The sequence below is a fragment of the Pristiophorus japonicus genome, chromosome 1 (assembly GCF_044704955.1).
Source record: "Pristiophorus japonicus isolate sPriJap1 chromosome 1, sPriJap1.hap1, whole genome shotgun sequence".
Classification (NCBI taxonomy): domain Eukaryota; kingdom Metazoa; phylum Chordata; class Chondrichthyes; family Pristiophoridae; genus Pristiophorus; species Pristiophorus japonicus.
In genome coordinates, this window is record NC_091977.1 from 473225577 (window position 1) to 473247759 (window position 22183).

The following is a 22183-nucleotide window of genomic DNA, read 5'->3' on the forward strand; positions in this document are numbered from 1 at the left end:
AAGCTTCCCCTCAAATCCCCTCTGAACCTTCCAACCACCTTAAAACTATGCCCCCTCATAATTGACTCCCCTCCACCAAGGGAAATAGGCCCTTGCTATCCACTATATCCAGGCCCCTCAATGAGGTCTCCTCTCAGCCTCCTCTGTTTCAATGAGAGCAAACCAAACCTATCCAATCTGTCCTCATAGCTAAGATTCTCCATTCCAGGCAGCATTCTAGTAAATCTCCAATAAAGGCAAGCATTCCATATGCCTTCTTAACCACCTTATACACCTGGCCTGCAAACTTTCAGAGATCTGTAGACAAACACTCCAAGGTCCCTTTGTTCATCTACACTTCTAAGTGGCCTACCGTTTAATGTGTATATCTTTTCCTTATTAACCCTCCCTAAATGCATTACCTCACACTTCTCTGAATTAAATTCCATTTGCCACTGTTCTGCCCACCTGACCAGTAGATTGATATCCTTCTGCAGTCCATGACTTTCCTCTTCATTATCAACCACACAGCCAATTTTAGTGTTGTCTGCAAACTTTTAATCATACTCCTTATATTCAAATCTAGATCATTGATGTATACCACAAAAAGCAAAGGACCCAGTACTGAGCCCTGCGGAACCCCACTGGAAACATCCTTCCAGTCACAAAAACATCCATCAACCATTACTCTTTCTACCTCTAAGCCAATTTTGGATCCAACTTGACACTTTGCCCATGGGCTTTAACCTTCGTGACCAGTCTACCATGAGGGACCTTATCAAAAGCTTTGCTAAAGTCCATGTACACTACATCTTAAGCACTACCCTCATCGACCCTCTTGGTTACCTCCTCAAAAAACTTCAATCAGGTTAGTCAAACACGATCTTCCCTGAACAAATCCATGCTGACTGTCCCTAATTAATCCTTGCCTTTCCAAATGTAGATTTATCTTGTCTTTCAAGATTTTTTCCAATAATTTTCCCACCACTGAGGTTAGGCTGACAGGCCTGTAATTACTCAGCCTATCGCTTTCTCTCTTAAACATGGGTCATCATCATCATCATAGGCAGTCCCTCGGAATTGAGGAAGACTTGCTTCCACTCCCAAAGTGAGTTCTTTGATGGCTGAACAGTCCGATACGAGAGCCATGGATCCTGTTACAGGTGGGACAGACATTCGTCGAGGGGAGGGAAGGGGTGGGTGGGGCTGGTTTGCCGTGCGCTCCCTCTGCTGCCTGCGCTTGACCTCTTCATGTTCTTTGTGTTGAGACTCAAAGAGCTCAACGCCCTCCCGGATGCACTTTCTCCACCTCAGGCGGTCTTCGGCCAGGGTCTCCTAGGTGTCAGTGGTGATGTCGCACTTTACCAGGGAGGCTTTGAGGGTATCCTTATAATGTTTCCACTGCCCACCTTTGGCTCGTTTACCATGAAGGAGCTCTGTATAAAGCATTTGCTTAGGGAGTCTCGTATCTGGCATGCGAACTACGTGGCCTGCCCAGCGAAGCTGATCAAGTGTGGTCAGTGCTTCAATACTGGGGAAGCCTGGATGAGGACACTGATGTTGGTGGGCCTGTCCTCCCAGGGATTTGCAGGATCTTGCGGAGACATCATTGGTGATATATTTCCAGCGACTTGAGGTGCCTTCTATACATCGTCCTCCGATCCATACAGGAGGGCGGGTATTACTACAGCCCTGTAGACCATGAGCTTGGTGGTAAATTTGAGGGCCTGGTCTTCAAACACTCTTTTCTTCAGATGGCCGAAGGCTGAACTGGCGCACTGGAGGCGATGTTGAATCTCCGCATCAATGTCTGCCTTTGTTGTAAACAGGGTACCACATTAGCAGTCCTCCAGCACCATGCCCAAATCCAAAGAGGACTGGAAAATGATGGTCAAGGCCTCTGCTATTTCCTCTTTTACTTCGCTCACAGCCTGGGATGCATTTCATCCGGGCCTGAGGACTTATATACTTTCAAAGCTGTTAAACCCCTTAATACCTTCTCTCTCACTATGTTTATTTCATCCAGAATTTCAAACTCCTCCTTGATAGCAGTATCTACATTGCCCCTTTCTGAAAACAGACACAAAGTATTCATTAAGAACCATACCAACATCTTCCGCCTCCACACAGAGATTACCCTCATGGTCTCTAATAGGCTACCCTGTTTTTAGTTATCCTCTTGCTCTTAAGATATTTATATAACATCTTTGGATTTTCCTTAAATTTACTTGCCAAGAATTTTTCATGCTCTCTCTTAGCATTCCTAATATCCTTTTTAATTTTTATCTCTTAAGTTTCTATATTCCTCCAAAGATTCTACAGTCATCATCATCATAGGAGGTCCTTCGAATGAGGATGACTTGCTTCCACAAGAGTTCACAGATGTTTCAATGAAGGACCCGATGTTCCAGTCCTGAACTCCAATTAAAGGGGTGGAAGATGCCTGTGCATGGATTTTTTAACGTGTGGTGACCGTTGCTCATCAGCCACCACACCGGTTTGACAGAGCTCGGCCTTTATCCAGTGGCAAGGGTTGAACCAGGACGACTGGAGACCTGCTCTGCTGCACGGACCTAGTGCGCACACATATCGCAGTGTGGGCTGGCCCGTGCTTCCCCTGGGCCCTCGGCTCTTCTGGGCCCCGTACCCTCACTCGCCGCACCTTTGCCCACGATGTTCCAGGGCCCGACGCTCCAGCTCTATTTATAGCCTTGACCTTCGGTGGTGTTCTCACACAGGTCGGGACGGCCCTACTTCAGCAATAACCACCCCAGCAGCCTCATCCAGCAACAACAATTTGTATATACATAGCGCCTTCAATGCAGCGAAACGTCCCAAGGCGCTATGTAGAATTTTCTATTACTTACTGCCACTTTTGATCAGCATATGCTTTCCGAAGCTTACTACTCATCAAAAGTGGCAGTAAGGAATAGAAAATTAGCCATCGGTGTATGACATAAGCTTCCCTTTTTTTCTTTATCCTCCCCTGTAAGTTCCTAGACATCCAGGGGGCTCTAGAATTGTTATTCCCACCCTTTTTCTTTAAGGGCACATGTTTGGCCTGAGTCCTTCGGATCTCCTCCTTGAATGCCTCCCAATGTTCCGATACTGATTTACCTACAAATAGCTGTTTCCAGTCCACTGTGGCCAAATTACTTCACAACTTAGCAATGTTAGCTTTTCCCCAATTTGGGACTTTTATTCCTGGTCTATCCTTGTCCTTATCCATAACTACCTTGAATCTGACTGAATTATGGTCACTGGCACCCAAATGCTCTCCCACTGATACCCCTTACACCTGCCCAGCTTCATTCCGCAAAGCTAAATCCAAAACCGCCCCTTCTCGTTGTTACATACTGACTAAATGCATTTTAAGAATTCCGCACCCTCTATACGCTTCACACTATATTTGTCCCAATCAATATTAAGATCGTTAAATCCCCTATTATTACTACCCTATGTTTTTGGACTTCACAAAAGTTTGCCGACATATTTGCTCTTCTATCTCCCTCCCACTGTTTGGGGGTCTATAATACAGACCCAGCAGTATGATCACCCCTTTTTTATTTTTCAATTTGACCCATTTGGCCTAATTTGATGATCCTTCTAACATATCAACCCTCCTCATAGCTGTAATAGTTTCTTTAATCAATACCACGACCCCCCTTTTTTACCGCCATCGCTGTCTTGTCTAAAAATCCTGTAACCAGGAATATTCAGCTGCCAAACCTGCCCCTCTTTCACCATGTCTCTGTAATGGCTATAATATCATACTCCCAAATGTCTACTTGAGCTCTTAGCTCATCCGCCTTATTCGCTATACTCCTTGCGTTAAAGTATATACCATTCAGCACAGGTAGACCTCCTTGATTACTACTTACTAACCCTTGTTTCCTCTGTCTTACAGTTACACTTTCTACATTCTTGCTATCCAATTTCAGCTTTACTTCCTTCCCTATTGAATTTGTTCTCAAATTCCCACCCCCCTGCCAAGCTATTTTAAACTCTCTCCAACAGCACTAGCAAACCTCCCCGTGAGGATATTAATCCCGGCGCTGTCGAGGTGCAACCCATCCGGTTTGTACAGGTCCCCTCTCCCCCAGAAGCCGTCCCAATGCCTCAGGAATTTAAAGCCCACCCGCCTACACCAACTCTCCAGCCATGCGTTCATCCTCTCTATCCTTCTATTCTTGTACTCATTAGCACATGGCATCGGTAGTAACCTGGAGATTACTACCTTTGAGGTCCTACCCATTAATTTTCCTCCTAGTTCCCTAAATTCTGTCTGCAGGATCTCATCTCTCTTCCTACCTATGTCATTGGTCCCAATATGGACCTCAACCTCTAGCTGTTTACCCTCTCCCCCCAGAATGCCCTGCGACCGCTCTGTGACATCCTTGACCCTGGCACCAGGGAAGCACCATACCATCTTGGAGTCATGTCTACGGCCGCAGAAACGCCTCTCTGTTCCCCTAACTATTGAATCCCCTATCACTACAGCTCTTTTATTCTTTGTCCTTCCCCCCTGTGCAGCTGAGCCACCAGTGGTGCCTTGGACTTGGCTCTGGCTGCACCCCCCCAGAGGCATGATCGCCTTCACCGGTACTCAAAAGAGAATATCGGTTCGAAAACGAGATGGACTCGGGGGGGGGGGGGGGGACTCCTGCACTACCTTTCTAGGGTTCTTCATCTGTCTGGTGGTCACCCACTTCCCCTCTGCCTGCACGCTTTTAAGCTGCGGGGTGACCACCTCCTGAAACCTGCTATCCACGTAGCTCTCAGCCTCTCAGATGCACTGTAGTGACTAAACCAGCTGCTCAAGCTCCAAAACGCAAAGCTCGAGTAGTTGAAGCTGGAGACATTTCTTGCACACATGGTTGTCTCGGCCGCGCGAAGCGTCCAGGATTTCCCACATGCCGCAGGACATTCACTCCACAGGACTGAGCTCCCCTGCCATCCCTCTATTTAGACTTACCTGTTTAAAAAGAGAAAGAGAAAGAGAAAGAGAGATACTTACCAATCAAACAGCTAATCACTTACCTGCCTAGCCGGGGGGGGTATGAGCTCCTCGGCAGAAGTGAATTCCTCGCCGAGACCAACCCTCTTGCTCCTCGGACTCCTGACCTCCCGAACACTCAGACCTTCGGGCCTCCCGACTCACCGAACTTATGGGGCCTCCCGACTCACCGAACTTCCAACTCGCCGAACTCACTGGGCCTTCCGACTCACCGGGCCATCCGACTCACTAACCTCCCGACTCACCGACCTCCTGACTCATGGAACTCCCGACATACCGAATTCCCGACTCACCGAACTCCCGACTCGCTGAACTCACAGGGCCTCCTGACTCGACGAATTCACGGGAATTCCCGACTCGCCGAACCCACAGGACCTCCCGACTCACCAAACTCCTGACTCGCCGAACTCCCGACTCGCCGATCTCCCGACCTGTATAGGCCAGACAGGCACCTCAACAGAGCCAGTACCAATCGAGAGTGTTCGATGGGAACAATGTAGAGGGAGCTTTACTTTGTAAACGTCAGGTGATCCAAAACTCAGCTGCCCGTGTCCTGACTCGCACAAAGTCCTGCTCACCCATCACCCCAGTGTTCTCTGATCTACATTGGCTCCTGGTTAACCAATGCCTCGATTTCAAAATTCTCATCCTTGTTTTCAAATCACTCCATGGCCTCGCCCCTCCCTGACTCTGTAACCTCCTCCAGCCCCACAACCTCCTGGGATGTCAGTGTTCCTCTAATTCTGCCCTCTTGAGCATCCCTGATTATAATCACTCAACCATTGGTGACTGTGCCTTGTGTTACCATGGCCCTAAGCTCTGGAATTCCCTGCCTAAAACTCTCCACCTCTCTCCCTCTCTTTCCTCCTTTAAGATGCTCCTTAATACCTACCTCTTTGACCAAACTTTTGTGGCTTGGTGCCAAATGTTTTGACTCATAATACTCCTACGAAGCACTTTAAGACGGTTGCCTACCTTAAAGGCGCTATATAAATACAAGTTGTTGTTGCTTTTACCTCCGTGCAGGGCGGCGCTGCAGAGCTTCATCTCGATTGGTCATGTCAATCAAGTCAAACTGCTCTCCACCCCCCTGGAGCAGAGCTGCGCACGCGTCTGGTTTGCTCCATGAGCGTTTTTTCCCACTTAAATCGTACAGCCGACGCATTTTAAGGTTATTGCAGGAGGGTTAGGTAAGAACTGTGATACTATTGAGAAGGAAACTCTTTAGCGTTCAATTGCATTGATTATTTTCTTTTGAAAAAAAAAAGACGTTTTGTTAATACATATATAATTTGAATTACAGTTAATCAGGGGAAGAGAAATTCAAGACAAGCGCGCGCGAGGAAAAAGTCCGCGGAAGAATATTCATTTGAAGAAGAAGAAGTGTTGTTTGCGGGTGGGCGGGGAGTGAGGGTGCGGAGCGTGCAGAGCGAGGGTCCGCCAAGAGCAGCCAGCCAGGCTTGGCGAAGCGAACGCGGCGTGAACCCCGGGACGTTCCACAGACAATCGCGAGCTTCTCGAGCCGGGACCCTCGCTCTCTGCAGAGCGGCGGCAGCAGGATGAGGACCCTCTGGATACTCCTAACTCTCGGGCTCTGCACACTCGTCAACGGAGAGCTGGTAAGTCAGTGCAGTGGGTTAAACGGGAGAAGATGGTCGTTTGCTGTTTAGCCCGCTTTGCTCCGGGGGCGAGTAAGGAACTTCCAAATGTGAATTGGGAGAAATTTGTCGGATCAGATGAGGCACGCAGTCTAGTTTGTGGTACTGTTACGCATTTTGACTGACTGGTGCAGTTAAGAGTACGATTTTTCTTTTCAGATGTTTTCGAATCTTTCATTGCAATGGTCTTAAAGTTATGAGTGGTCATTTAAAGAAAATAAACGTCCATCTACTATGTTAAAATCACACATACAATTGAATATAAGCTAAGCCTAAATAGTTTGTGTGTCTGGATTGTGGTTTATTTCTAGTTTATTTACAGTTTTGTATAGGGATACATTGTGAAGTTTTTTTCCCATTTGTTTCCGATTGTTGCAAGGTTGGGTGAATTTGATCCAAACACAGGATCGGTCCCAATACCGTGGCGTGTGTTACAAAGCGCTCTTGAGAAATGCACTTTACATATGCGGGAATGTTACAATCTTTAATCCCCCAATAGAACAGAGGGGGAAAGTAGTTTCGCCTGAGGCTGTAGAAAGGAGATGGAAGTAAATTAATTCCTCCTGTCGCTGTGTGAAAGGATCAAGACACAAGCTGACCTGTTCCGGAAGTAAGGAGAGATGAAAAAGGACAAGTTCGGCAGAAAGTTTCTGTGCGTGCGAAAGTGCAGGTGGAATATTTTGTTGAAATAACTGCAAATCCTTTAGGTGGCGTCTGAGATTTTATAGCGACTGGCGCTACCATATCCACTGTTTTTGTAATATACATAATTACTGTAATGTACAATACCACAAATGTTAGCGTACTGCAATCTAGTTGTTACGCCACTAGTTCTTTGCATTGTACAGGATATTATTGTCTAGTTATGAGATTAGCTTTTTCTATAATTAAAGCTCACCGAATGAAAGGAAAATTGTCTTTGCAGGAATTCATTACAAAACCGATCAAGTAAAAGGAATAAATACAATTATTGATTGCAGATTGAAATTAAGCTCTGAAAGCATATCTGTTCTGGAAGTAGTATAATCTACACTAGAAAAAAACATGATCAGTGATATTTGTGTGCACATTTAGTTACCACTTTTTTGTCTTTGATTTTGGCAAACTACGAATAGATGTTTTTTTTAAAAAGAGTGGATCTGTCGCAGTGTGAAAATATCTCAACCAGTTTCGCGGTTCCTAAATGCAATGTGTAGCCGGCTGTTCCAGAAACTGTATATTCCAAAAACCCTCGAGCCCAGTATACCTTTTTAAATATAAATCATTCCAATTTGTTCAATTAAATGAAATTGACTACCGTAATTTTTATGGTAAGTTTTTATCTGTAAATTGAAATTGGTTGGGAAGGTTTCCCCTTCTGAATAAGTACAGTACCTAGTTATTCATGCATCCAATTTCAAATAACTAATATAAATTTCTAGAGAACATATTGTGTACTTCTTTGAAAATGGTTCCCTGAAGCTAAACTATTTATATCCCCTGTAATTTCCTTGTTCTGAAAACTAGATGACAGATTTTTACAACATATGACTTGCAGCAAAATTCTTGTAACAGAGTGCACTGTAAAGTCTAACCAATGTTTGCAAACAGATACTTTTCTTTTGAATATATAATTTTGCTTCTGAAAGTAACTTTCTTTATAGGCAATTGAATATGAATTTTTAATACATTTTCCAGCCCAGGAAATTTACTTGCCTCATTTGATAAATGATATTTTTGAGATAAATATTCTCAGGAAATGTAAGAGTGTAAAAATAGTTTAAAACTGTATTTTTAAAAAAAATTTCATATGGTAGAAGTATGTTTATGTTCTGACTTGTAAATGTATTCCCCAGTTTAATATAAAGCAGTAAGAATAAAAGAAATGTCAGTGATCACCAGAAATTGTTCAAATTACAAGTCATTTATTTCTCTGTTAAAATAGGTCTGATAACCAGGTCAGGCAGAGCCTGATTTGAATACTGTTAGCGCTCTATCTTACAGCATTTTAATACAATGTTTTTGCTACACATTTTGGCAGAATCTTAATAGAATTGAGTGAAATTTCTTGTCATTAACAGGCTGGTTGTGGCTGCTTTTTTGCATCATACACTGTGTACATTAGAGCATTGCTGTAACAATTTTGGTGGAAAGTTTACCCCCTCCACCTCATTATCATCTTGCCAACAAATGGGAACTCCTTGGGTCACCCCTAACCTTAGCAGTTCCAATGAAAAGCACCCTAACTTCGCCAGTCTCTTTTTTTAATAACTAACCTCTCATCCCTGATAATATCTCAATGAATATATACTACAACTTTTTTCCATTGCTTTTACCACTAAAATGTTGGCCTTTATCTCAAGAACGTTGCAATTCAAAGATGACAGTGTTGCTTCAATTGAACACAGTCTTGGTCAGACCCCATCTGGATTATTGCGTTCAGTTTTGGGCACTGAATGCAAGGAATTATATATTGGTTTTGGAAGGGATATAGAGCAGATTCACCAAAAGGATACCAGGGTTAAATTATGAGGCAAGGTTACATAAACTTGGCTTAAGTTTAGAAAGTTGAAGGGTGATTCTGATAAAGGAGTTTGATAGGGTAAATATAGATAAATTATTTCCTCTGATAGGAAAATCCAGAACAAGAGGGCATAATTTTAAAATTAGAGTTTGGCTATTTAAGAATGAAATCAAGAAGCACCTTTTCACACACAGTGTAGTGAAAATCTAGATCCTGCTCCATCAAAAAGCTGTGGATGCTGGATCAATTGAGACTAGTAGGCAGAAGATCAGTGGGAGATGTTCAAAAGGGAATTTAAGATGATACAGAACCAGTTTATATCCCTGAGGAAATGGAGGCAGAGCAACTAGATAAGGCCATAAAAAAGGCAGACCGAATGCTTGGGGGAATTTTAACCCCCAAAAACAGGTGAGTTGGGTAGGAAGTTATAAAGTATTAAAAATATGAATCTCGCTTCCAACACACCCACTTCTGGGTTTAACAGGGGTGGGCAACCAATCTGCTCCCACGAAGCAGGTTGGGACTTTAAATATAATGAAGCTGGAAGCCTCTGATTTAATTTGCTGTACAGTTTTAGAAACATAGAAATTTACAGCGCAGAAGGAGGCCACCAAGGCCCATCGTGTGCGCGCCGGCTGACAAAGAGCCACACGGCCCTTGGTCAGCAGCCCTAAAGGTTACATATAAACCTATGAACAATGGCGGAAAGGCAAATAGCACCCAGCCCAACCAATCCGCCTCACACAACTGCGACACTCCTTATACTGAAACATTCTACACTCCACCCCAACCAGAGCCATGTGATCTCCTGGGAGAGATAAAAACCCAGGCCAATTTAGGGAGAAAGAAATCTGGGAAAATTCCTCTCCGACCCATCCAGACGATCGACTGTGGCCAGAGATGCTGGGTCTCGGGATTCCTGGCATCTGCAGCGAGGAGAGAACAGCCTAGGGGAGCAATCCTGTGGGCTGAGAGGAGCAGGAGTGCTTTGTCCTGACCCTGAAGCTACCCCACCTTTAGCCCCCACCCCCTGGAGGAGAAGGAGGAGGGAGGAGGGAGGGTGGGGGGGGCGGTGGCGGTGTGGTGGTGGTCAGGGATTGGACCTTCCCAGCCATCTTCCTTTGTGTCAGGTATGACTCCAACCACTGGAAGGTGTTCACATTGACATCAATTTGCTAAAGCTCTTGTTGCCATACTGGATCAAATGCTAACTTGATATTGAGGGGCAGCTGTTCTCACCTGACTGTTCTCTAGTGGTGCCAGATGCTCTGCTACCTCTACAGTGGAATATAGCAACATTTCTGGTAGGTTTTACAGAACGTTAAATGTTACAAGCGCAGACTAGATGCATCAATAAATATTGATTAGTTTATATCAACCTTGGGTGTGTAAAGTCTGATGGCTGAATCAATTAGGAAAGATTGAAGGAAGGAGTTAAAGCTTTCCAGTTTAAAGGACCTTGCAAAGAATTAGTTACATTGCTAACAATTGTACTATCATTTGTGGAAGTTTTTGTTAATGCTTGTGATTCACACAGAATATTTCAGTCTGTAGAAAATTAGATTTAAATGTTGTACTTTCCTATTGATTCATTAATGTTGCAATGAGTCGTGATTTAAAGATGGTGAGGAAGTAGACAAAGGACGATAATGCAGAGTGGCATATTTGAAACGAGGGAAGTTTTGGAAGAACCTTCCTGAGTGTGGAAACATTATTCAGTTTCTAGGATAGACTTGGGGTTAATGGAGAGAAAAATAATTGAGGTGGGAAAAGAAGCCTCAGAAACCCAGATTTCTCGAGGCAATGTTTGCAGTTGAGGAAATGTAGGAACTTCGTTTTAGCTCATAGTGAAGCCAAAATTGTCAATAGACGGGCTCAGAGTGGTATCATAACATTACTGGATGGTAGCTGTTGGTCAGACTTGAAAGACATGTTGTCTTTGAAGAATTGAAAAATAAGATTTGAGTAACTCATTGAAGGAGATCGAGATGTGGTAGTTCAGTCACTTGGAGGACTCGGTTATGTGATCTGAAGGATGTTGCTGAATGTAGTGTGTAATAATCTGCAAAACAGGTGAATTGACAAATGACTGGGGAAGAGAGTCTAGCTCTGGAGACCTCCTGCATTAATGGAAAATTTGAACCTTAAAAGTCAGTGTACTAATTTTGTTTTTTCTTTGAAGGAATACCCAACAAAGAGCCAATCAGCAATGAACATCTCTAAATAGTCTGACATAAGCAAAACTGTTTGAACATGGACTTCAGTGAGAAACCTCTGGGAAGGAACCAGGGAGAATAGAGATGCTTATTCTTGGAGAGATGGCCTAACTTTGATCTCATTCTCATCAACAGAGCCACTAGTGGGGCAGAGCTGATGTCTTCCTCCATGCCCTCCCACCTAGGAAAGATGCATGGAATCTGAAACTAAACAAAAATTGGATGTGCTCTCTGACTGACACCATTTAGCAAGAATATCAACCATTTTTTAGGATTTTCCAAAAGACTATTGCATAGGATATACGGCGCAGAAACAGGCCATTCGGCCTAACCAGTCTATGCTGCGTTTATGCTCCACTCGAGTCTCCTCCTGTCTTTCCTCATCTAAATCTATTCCCTCTCCCTTATATGCTTGTCTAGCCTCCCCTTAAATGCATCAATACTATTCACTTCAACCACTCCCTGTGGTAGCGAATTCCACATTCTCACCACTCTTTTGGGTTAAGAAGTTTCCTCTGAATTCCCTATTTAATTTCTTGGTGACTATCTTATATTGGTGGCCTCTATTTATGCTGTTCCCCACAAGTGGAAACATTCTCTCTGTATCCACTCTTATTAAACCTTTCATAATTTTAAAGACCACTATTGGGTCACCCCTCAGCCTTTTCAAAAGAAAAGAGACCCAGCCTGTTCATCCTTTCCTGATATCTATACCCTCGCATATCTGGCATCATGCTTGTACATCTTCTCTGCATCCTCTCCAGTGACTCTATATCCTTTTTATAATATGGTGACCATAACTGTACACTGTGTAGTCTAACCAAGGAGTTTAGCATAACTCCCCTACTTTTCAATTCTATACTTCTAAAAAATAAACCCTAGTGTTTTGTTTGCTTTTTTATGGTCTTGCTGAGCTGTGTTGCAACTTTGTGATTTGTGTATTTGTACTCTGGGATCCCTTTGGTCCTCTACCCCACCTAGAGTCGCACCCTCCAAGTAATAAGTGACCTCCCTACTCTTCCTACCAAAATGTAATACCTCACATTTATCTATGTTGAACTTCATTTGCCAATTATAGGCCCATTCTGCAAGTTTATTATTGCTCAATATACACTTGTAGGAATGTGACCCTGATCAGAGATTTTTACAAATCAAAAATATTTTGGTCATGTGTTTTCAATTAAGCCATGTCTCCTTTTCGTGTTATGGGTTGATTGGACGAGTAATGAGAGTGGATGTCGAAAAGAAGATCTGAATCTAATTTAGTTCGTCACAAAAGTGTGGGTCAGTCTTATTTCATTTGATGAGAGATATATTTATGAAGAAAGTTGGAGCTCTTTGTTATCTCACCTCTTTAGAAGCAAGGTTATGAAAGTTCATGTGGATCCTCCCATTGTGCCATGTTTGAAGTAATAAATTGCTGTGGGATAAACACTATTCCAGGACCCAACCACAAAGTTAGCTTGGTCACATGGATCAGCGTTTTGTACATTTTGGCCTGGGTTTCGTAGTTGGATTCAGTAAACTATATAATTGGAGTGCATTGAGCTGTTTTGGATGCCCCACCTTCAAATAAAAATATTCGTACATTAAGAGATTTCAGAGAAGATCAACATGGATCATTCTAAGATTTTAAATTTTGACCGTATGGGAGAGATTCACAAGATTTTTATTAACACTAGTTGATCTCCTGTGATGTTGCACATGGTTTAAAAAAAGTAGGATGAGATGATGGGGAGGGAGCAGAGACAAAGAGTGGGGAAAGGGAACGTGACTGGGTACATAAGAAATAGGAGCAGGAGTAGGCCATTTGGCTCCTCGAGTCTGCACCGCCACTCAATAAGATCATGGCTGATCTGATCTTGGCCTCAACTCCACTTTCCTGCCCATTCCCCATAATCCTTGACTCCCCTGTAGTTCAAAAATCTGTCTATCTCTGCCATGAATATATTCAATGACTCAACTTCCACAGCTCTCTGGGATAGAGAATTCCAAAGATTCACAACCCTCAGAGAAGAAATTCCTCCTCATCTCCATCTTAAATCGGTGACCCCTTATTCTGAAACTATACCCCGTAATTCTAGATTCCTGCACGAGGGGAAGCATCCTCTTTGCATTTAGCCTGTCAAGCCCCCTCAGAAACTTGTATGTTTCAATCAGATCACCGCTTGGTCTTAACTCCAATGAGTATAGGCCCAACCTTTCCTCATAAGATAACCCTTTCAACTCAGGAATCAACCTAGTAAACCTTCTCTGAACTGTCTCTCATGCAAGTGTATCCCTCCTTTAAATAAGGAGACCTCACACATCTAAATTATCTTTGATTCTTTTGTTTCTGCCAATTGTGGATTTGGGACTTTGATGTATGTGGAGGAATGGCCTCTGATTCTATCCACTGTTGTACATCAGAGTTTCCTCTTTGTGTCGATTTCTGTCCTCAACAGTGATGCATTGTAAAACTGTTGTGAAAGAATAGGTCCAATAGTCACTTACAGCTCATCAGCGGGAGGAACAACACAGGTTTATTTCTCGGTTCTGATTTGACTGATCTGAATTAGGATCAATCTCTGAATACACAGGTGGAGACTGGTACCTAAATTCCTGGATGTAGGTGAACATTGGTCCCTCAAACACTCTCTCTAATTCATCCCGTTCAGGAACTTGAGCAGGGGTTAGGAAGAAATGTGGGAGTGAATCCCTGAGTAACAAAGCACATGGGCATGATTCATGAAAATGTTTTAAATTTGATATCAATTTAAATTAAATTGAAAGTCAGGAATATTGAAAGTGTATTGAAAGGTTTCTCTTGGAGATGTTTGTGTCTTTTCCTATACTGAACAATGAAAAATGTATATGACAGCTTGGCCATTATCCTAAAGGTTGGACCATGCAGGGAGAGATGAGAAGACCTCTAATCTTTTGAACTGAAAAGCCTAGGAATGGCTGGTATCTGATGTCAAGTGTGGCATGATTTTGGGATACCAGATGTGTGTGCAAATGTGATATGTTACACGTGAGGCAATTAGCATGCAGAAATACATAGGGAAGATACATTGAAGAATGGGTTTCAGACATGCTCAGCTATTCGACAACAGCATGACAGGGAATGGTTAATGTGGCTCAATCGAGTGATACAACCTTTGTTCAAGGCACTGATTTAGATATTCTGTAGCAAAACTGATCTTTTAATGAAACAATATAGTTAAAGGTACTGGTACCCATCAGAAGGACTGAAGGGAGGACACTATTAGGCTATAACGCAGCTACGAAAATTGACCTGGTTGGAATCAAACCTGCAGGGATGTAGCAACAGCAAGGATGAGTATATATGTCCGTGGGATTTATACGATCATGCATCGATGATATGCGTTTTTGACTGGAATCAACATAGCGAGAATTGTACTATGGAAGTGACTGGCCCTTCGGATGTTAGGATAAAGATAGCCTACATAGGAAAAGGAAAGTACTACTTCACCACTTTGCAGGACTATTACCATCACGGGAAGGCCAGGGACGTACTGCTTTGTCCCCACCAATACAGTTATAATAGGGACTAAAACCCTCATTGATGTAAGAAGCTCCGCGGAGGTAAGCCTACAGGTTAGGGATGTATTGAAGCAAGAATTACACGAGTGTGTCACAAAATTAGGTTATGACATCCCGGAGATACCAGAGGCTCTGAAGGAATTGATAGTCCGTGTCAATGCATGACAGCGTCCTTATTATACCTGTACCTTGAAGTGGTATACCTCCGCACGCTGCACCTTTTGAAGGACCCGACCTGCTGATGGTCCTTACAGGTCGGGCCACTGCGCCGAATGCCGGGTTGGGCCTCCTTCAGGGAGCAGCGCGAGCCGGTGCAGGAGAGCGATGGCTGTGAAGAGGGCGACTCGATTGGACGTCCTCATAACCTAGTTCAGTGATTGGAGCATAGGCAGGTACAGCAGGAGCGGCGAGGTCAGGGCACAGGAGCAGCGAGAGATCGTGGAGCGACGTGATCGGAGCCCAGGAGAGGTGTGAGTTCGGGGCTCAGAGGAGGCGAGGGCCCGGGCCAGCACAGACTGCAACATGGGTGTGCACAAGGTCCGTGCAGTAGAGCTGGTCTCCAGTTGTCTTGGTTAATTCTTGCCACTGGACCAAGACCTAGCTCTGGCAAGCGTGTGTGGTGGCTGGTGTGCAACGGCCACCACATGTTTTTTTTAAAACTCCACGCACAGGCATCTTCCACCCTTCAACATGCAGTTCGGGACCTAAATATTAGGTCCTTCATTGAAACACCTGTGAACTCATCCCTTTTTGGCGTGAAAGCAAGTCATCCTTGATACGAGGGACTGCCTATGATGCTATGATGATTGGCTGCATCTTTTCCTCTTTTCGTGTTTGCGTGCTTGTCTGGTCTAATCCGTTCCCGATTTCTTGATTTTGTGTGGTAATGAAGATTTTAATTAACTAACAAGTTCTGTTGTCGTCCTCTCAAGTTGCGGACGCTTCTCACTATTTATTTAAATGACCTCTTATTGAAGTTAAGGGATTTGACTTTTTTTTGAAAGGTGCTTTTTGATTTAACGTTTCAAAAAAAAAAAAAATTCCATCTTGGGTGGCTGGCTTTAAGGGTACCTTTTGCTTTGGATGGTCCTGTAACTAAACTAGCAGCTAGTTTAGTTACAGGACCATCCAAAGCAAAAGCAAAAAAAATCACCTTTGGCATTTAAATACCTTTCACAACGCCACCTGTAGGAATAATAGGTAGCTTTCAATGAAACACACATCCATGTACTAAATTTAATATATATTAGGAATGGGGAATGATTTTATTTTGAAGCGTTTAAATAAGTTATTTTTGCTTAATCCAAGACGTCTGAGCTGGAACGTATAAATAGAAAATCGACGAGTGAGGTTAGTTTTTTTTTAACCACCTCCCTAGAAAATAACAGATATGCAAAATAACCTTCCTCCTTTTTGATTACCGTTCTATCTAGCTTGGAATGCAGTATTTGTTTGGGGAGCAGTCAAATAACCACATTGTGGGGTTCCTAATTACAGACAACTTTTTAGTGTGTTTCTGGCTTATTCAAAACTAGGAAAAAGCACATCAAAGATAAATCACAAAAGAAACCGTGCTGTATAGATAAAAGCAAAAACAATTGAGATTAAGATCCAACCTCAACATAAGATCCTAGAAAGATGTGGCATATGGACTCTTGGGGAGGGGAGATAAAGTTTGGATAGCAGAAATCCAATATTATTTTAGAGGCTAAGTTACAATCCTAACAGCATCATTGTTGGAGAGGCAATGATAACTAAAGCAAATTCATGCGCTTCTGGCTCTCTTTTTCTTGCAAACTCGTATTTACTGTATTTCTGATACAGCAAATGTTCTTGTGCAATCTTCTGAGCAAGTCTTGAGGTGGTCTGAAGTATTTACTTGATGTTTTTGAACCCTCTGAACAAGTTTCTGTTCCTGGGTTACTGCAGTTGGAGGCAGAGATTTACAGTTTAGACTTTCTCCCAACACTTAAAGGAAGGAAACCTGCTATCTTTATTCGGTCTGGCCTATAATGGTAATTTCCATAAGCAGGTCTGCCATCTTTCCACGGTCTGGCCTATAATAATTTCCATAAGCAGACGGTCTCCTATGAACCAAAACTTGCACCCTTGCATATGCTATGGTTGAGATGGTGTCAAGGATTAACAATTATCCTTTTATTAGAACATCGGCTACTGGAGGTTATGGAGGCCACATTCTCTCTCTCTCTCTCTCTCTCTCTCTCTCTCTCTCTCTCTCTCTCTCGTTGAAAGTACCACACTGTTAGATCAAAACACAGAGTAAAACTAGTAGATTTATTTTCTAATGGAATTAATACACAGCAAGACACTAATAGTACAGTGTTTAAAACAATAAAGATGGAAGGATTAAAATAACCCTCTTGTGACTAGCTTGATAAGTAACCAGATTCTTGGATGGGAGTCTTTCACTGGGGGGAAGTTTAACCTAAAAGATGGATGGGTTGGAGGCATATGGGTAGTTATCGGAATCCCGACCCGAACCCACCTCACAGGCGAAATGACGGCAAATGCTGCCAGTTTGCCGTCACTAGGATTGCAAATTCCGGGCCTTAAACATTTCATCATAATAGATATTGAGCAAACTTTGACTTGTTTCTGGATAGAGGTATTCACAAAGAGTATCCATCCAAGACCAATAGTTCCCACTGGGATGGTCTGATTTATGCAGTTGGTCATCCTTATTGCAGAAACAATGAGCTTTGTTTTAAGAACATAAGAACATAAGAAATGGGAACAGGAGTAGGCCATACGGCCCCTCGCGCCTGCTCCGCCATTTAATACGATCATGGCTGATCCGATCATGGACTCTGGTCCACTTCCCTGCCCGCTCCCCATAACCCCTTATCCCCTTTATCGTTTAAGAAACAGTTTTTTTTTTCTGTCTTAAATTTATTCAATGTCCCAGCTTCCACAGCTCTCTGAGGCAGAGAATTCCGCTGATTTACAACCCTCAGAGAATAAATTTCTCCTCATCTGTTTTAAATGGGTAGCCCTTATTCTAAGATCATGCCCTCTAGTTCTAGTCTCCCCCATCAGTAGAAACATCGGGCTCAAGTTTCGGGCTGCGCCTAGAACGGCGCACATCGGAGAGGCCCGCCTAATTTGTAGAACAAAAATTGCGGCGAATACTTGCCTCGGGATTCTCCGATATCTGTAGGCCCTTTTCCAGCTTGGCGCGGTGCAGCAGGAGCTGCTGGGGGCGGAGCTAGAGCCCTGCACCAAAAACAGTACCGGCAGCTGCGCGCGTGCGCAGTAGCTCCTGGTCCTCCCAGTGCGTCCCGTCTCCGGACGACGACCCTATTCCTGGCCGAAGGGACGTTGACCCTATCCCGGGCCAAGTGGCCTGACACCGCTTACCTCAGCGGTGGCGGCGCCCACCCGTCTGGCATCTCTCTGGGGACGGGCCCTGCCCAAAGAGTCGTTGTCTGCGGCGGCCCTACATTAACTGTGTGCGGGCCCCGCCCGAAGTCCTCGGCGGGGCCCGTTGAGCTCAACCTCCCCGTTGAGCTTTCTTCCCCCCCCCCCCCCCCCCCCAGTTCAGCTCCTTCCTTCCTTCCTCCTCTTTCTCTCCCCACCCCCTCGTTCCCTCCTCTTTCTCCTCCCCTATGCCTGATTTATAAGTGTAGGCAAGGTTTTTCTGAGAGTGCAAAAATCTACACTTACTCCATTCTAAGTTAGTTTGGAGTAAGTTTTCACTGTCTAAACTTGCAAAACAGGCATATTTTGGAAAAAAAAATCTGTTCTAAAATGATACTATTCTAACTCACTCGAACTGGAGCAAACTAAATGCAGAGAATTTCAATTTCTAAGATGCTCTATTCTAAACTATGGCATATAGTACCTTAATTCAGAAGAATGAGGGGTGATCTTATCGAAACATAAGGTTATGAGGGGGCTTGACAAGGTGGATGCAGAGAGGATGGGCTCAAGACCTATTTTTTTGGAGCAACTCAGGCCTCTCTGCATCCACCTTGTCAAGCCCCCTCATAATCTTATGTTTCGATAAGATCACCTCTCATTCTTCTGAATTAAGGTAATATATGCCATGGAATATTTAGTCATCATTATGAACTTAATTAATTCCAAGAAATTTAATTAGATATAATTATCCAAGTTTAGTAGGTTTTTGTCCCAAGGCATTAATAAGTGCATCATTTTGATGCTTTTCTGTTTATTTAAAAAAAATTGTTCTCCAAGTCCACCAAGGAGGATTTTTTTTGAATGCCACTCTTGCTTGAATTCTTGTTAGCATTGTACTTGCAACTTCCAGTTCTGTGTTCACAATCCAAAGTAAATCATCTGTTTTAAGTGTGAATCTACACCATAAGTTTAGTTTCTGTGTGAATTGATTTTGATTACAAAAGCACTAAATTTGCAGTGTAAATCCATAATCTAAGTCCAACGTGATCCTGACCAAAGTCGAGTGAGACGCCTTAGAAGGAGTTTTACATCACCTTGGTTTTGACGGCACATAGCATGGAAATCCTGAGAGTTGTCAACCTTATTTTTTATGTGAAGCATCATCATAGACAGTCCCTCGAAATTGAGGAAGACTTGCTTCCAGTCTAAAAGTGAGTTCTCAGGTGGTTGTACAGTCCAATGTGGGGATTACAGTCTCTGTAACAGATGGAGCAAATAGTGGTTGAAGGAAAGGGTGGGTGGGGGGAGCCTGGTTCGCCTCACTCTCGTTCCGCTGTCTGCGCTTGGTTTCTGCGTGCTCTCGGCGACAAGACTCGAGGTGCTCAGCGCATTCCCGGATACTCTTCCTCCACTTTGGGTGGTCTTGGGCCAGGGACTCTCAGATGCCGGTAGGGATGTTACACTTTATCAAGGAGGCTTTGAGGGTGTATTGAAGCGTTTCCTCTGCCCACCTGGGGCTCGCTTACCGTGTAGGAGTTCCGAGTAAAGCACCTGCTTAGGGAGTCTCGTGTCGGGCATGCGGATGATGTGGCGCGCCCAACGTAGCTGGTCGAGCGTGGTCAGTGCTTCGATGCTGGGGATGTTGGCCTGAGCGAGGACACTGACCTTGGTGCGTCTATCCTTCCAGTGAATTTGCAGAATCTTGCGGAGACAGTGCTGGAGGTATTTCTCCAGCACTTTGAGGTGACTGCTGAATATAGTCCACGACTCTGAGCCATATAGGAGGGCAGGTATAACTACTGCCCTGTAGACCATAAGCTTAGTGCCAGATTTAAGGTCCTGGTCTTTAAACACTCTTCCTCAGGTGATCGAAGGCTGTGCTGGCACACTGAAGGCGGTGTTGGACCTCAGCCCTTGCTGATGAACTCCTGAGGTATGGAAAATGGTCCACTTTGTCCAAGGCCAAGCCATGGATTTTGACGACTTTGGGGCACTGCTGTATGGCGGGGTCAGGTTGGTGGAGGACCTTTGTCTTTTGGATGTTTAGCGTAAGGCCCATGCTTTCATACGCCTCGGTGAGGGTGTTGACGATGGCTTGGAGTTCGGCCTCTGAGTGTGCGCAGACGCAAGCGTCATCCGCGTACTGTAGTTTGATGACTAAGGATGGGACGACCTTGGATCTAGCCTGGAGCCGACGTAGGTTGAACAGGTTGCCATTGGTTCTATAGTTTCGTTCCACTCCAACGGGGAGCTTGTTGATCGTGAGATGGAGCATTGCAGCAAGGAAGATCGAGAAGCATGTTGGTGCAATGACGCAGCCCTGCCTGCGATGTGCAAGGCATTTCTGAGCCGCAAACGCATGGCATTTCTGAACTTAAAACAGTAACCCAACTTGGGAGCAGCAAAGTAGCTATACAGGCTGCTGAAGACCGAGGTCCAACAAAAAACCCGCGACCTAAATAGTAGATAGTGGGTGGAGATAGCACAGGAGATCCAGCAGCTGGCCGACAACCATGATGTGCGAGGATTCTTCAGTGAAGTCAAGACCACCTATGGCCCAAGCACCCAACGCCCCACCCCAATACTGGCCAAGAATGGAGAGGACTCATTAAGGACACTGAGGCAGTCTGGGCCCGCTGGAGGAGCACTTCGAAGATCTCCTTAATCGAGACTCTGCTTTTGACATGAATGTCCTCGACCATCCTGCAGCATGGTACCCGCCATCATCTCCGCAAAACCCCAGCCCTGCACGAGATAGAAAAGGCCATCCATCAGCTCAAGAACAACAAGGCATCAGGAGCAGATGGAATCCCCACTGTGGCATTAAAATATGGTGGAGAAGCACTATTGGCACGAATGCATGACCTCATCTCTTATCTGGAAGGAGGGGAGCATGCCAGGAGATCTGATGCCGTAATCGTGACCATCTTCAAAAAAGGCGACAAGTCCGACTGCGACAACGATGGAGGAATCTCCCTGCTGTTGGCCACTGGGAAAGTAATCGCAAGAATCCTCCAACTGTCTTCTCCTTCTGACTGAAGAGCTCCTCCTAGAGGGCTCAATTTTGTGCGCCGACTTTGCGCGCTGGAAACGGCACCGGAAAAAAGTCGCCCCATCCTGGCCGCTCTGAGTCCCAGCGTGGCGTGCATTGTGAAGTGGGGAGCGGAGCAACAGGCTAGCGCCGAAAACAGTGCCGGCACCTGCGCACATGCTCAGTGAAGCCTGCGCGCATGCTCCTGCCCTCCCAGCGCGTCCTGCGGGCTGTGAGCAGGACCCGATGCTCGCAGCCCCTATCCCCGGCCGAAGGGACGCCCCGATCTCTCCTCACCCTATCCCCGGCCAAGTGGCCTCCTGCGCCAGCTGGCTGGCCCGCTGAGTTCCCAGACATGGTAGGACTTCAGTTTTATTTTTTATTCATTGATTGTGCTTGAGAGCTTTGATTTGGGGGGGGGGGGGGGGTGGGGTGGAGTTAAAAAAAAAAACTGATTCTGGCATAAAGGTAGAACTTCTATTTTTTATTATTGATTGCTTATTACTTTTTGTGATTTTGTTTCGTGCTTTGTAAGTCTTGGTACAGGTCCTCAGCTTCCTTTTTTTTTGTTATTGAATAATTATTTTTGTGCTTTGTTTAGTGCTTTGTAAGTCTTGGTGCTTTAAATGTACTAACCTGCGCCGATTTCTTAACTGCCCGCAAGGTTTTTCAGAGCTGGTCACATACGCTGACCTAAGTCGATTTGGTTTAAATTTCTGCTGGCCAAAGTGGCGTAACTGGCGTAAGTGTCTGGGAACGCCCCCTTTTGGGAAAAAAAAATGAACTTAAAAAAAAATCGTACCCAACTCACTTACCCTGGAGCAAATTTTTGGGGAAAATGGCATTTTTTAA

At 44.5% G+C, this 22183-nt stretch overlaps 1 protein-coding gene across 2 annotated transcripts in view; it reads left to right on the top strand.

The window, feature by feature from the left end:
• Positions 1-6104: 6104 nt before the first annotated feature.
• sdc2 (syndecan 2) overlaps positions 6105-22183 on the top strand; it is a 135358-nt gene continuing 119279 nt past the window's right edge. The window contains exons 1-2 of one of the 2 annotated variants that reach the window (XM_070876449.1): positions 6105-6186; positions 6300-6615. In XM_070876449.1, the coding sequence (XP_070732550.1) occupies positions 6556-6615 (60 nt within the window). In that variant the 5' untranslated portion in view covers positions 6105-6186; positions 6300-6555. Of the gene's footprint in view, positions 6187-6249; positions 6616-22183 lie in introns of those variants that run through there. The other variant, XM_070876458.1, reaches the window with a different exon arrangement.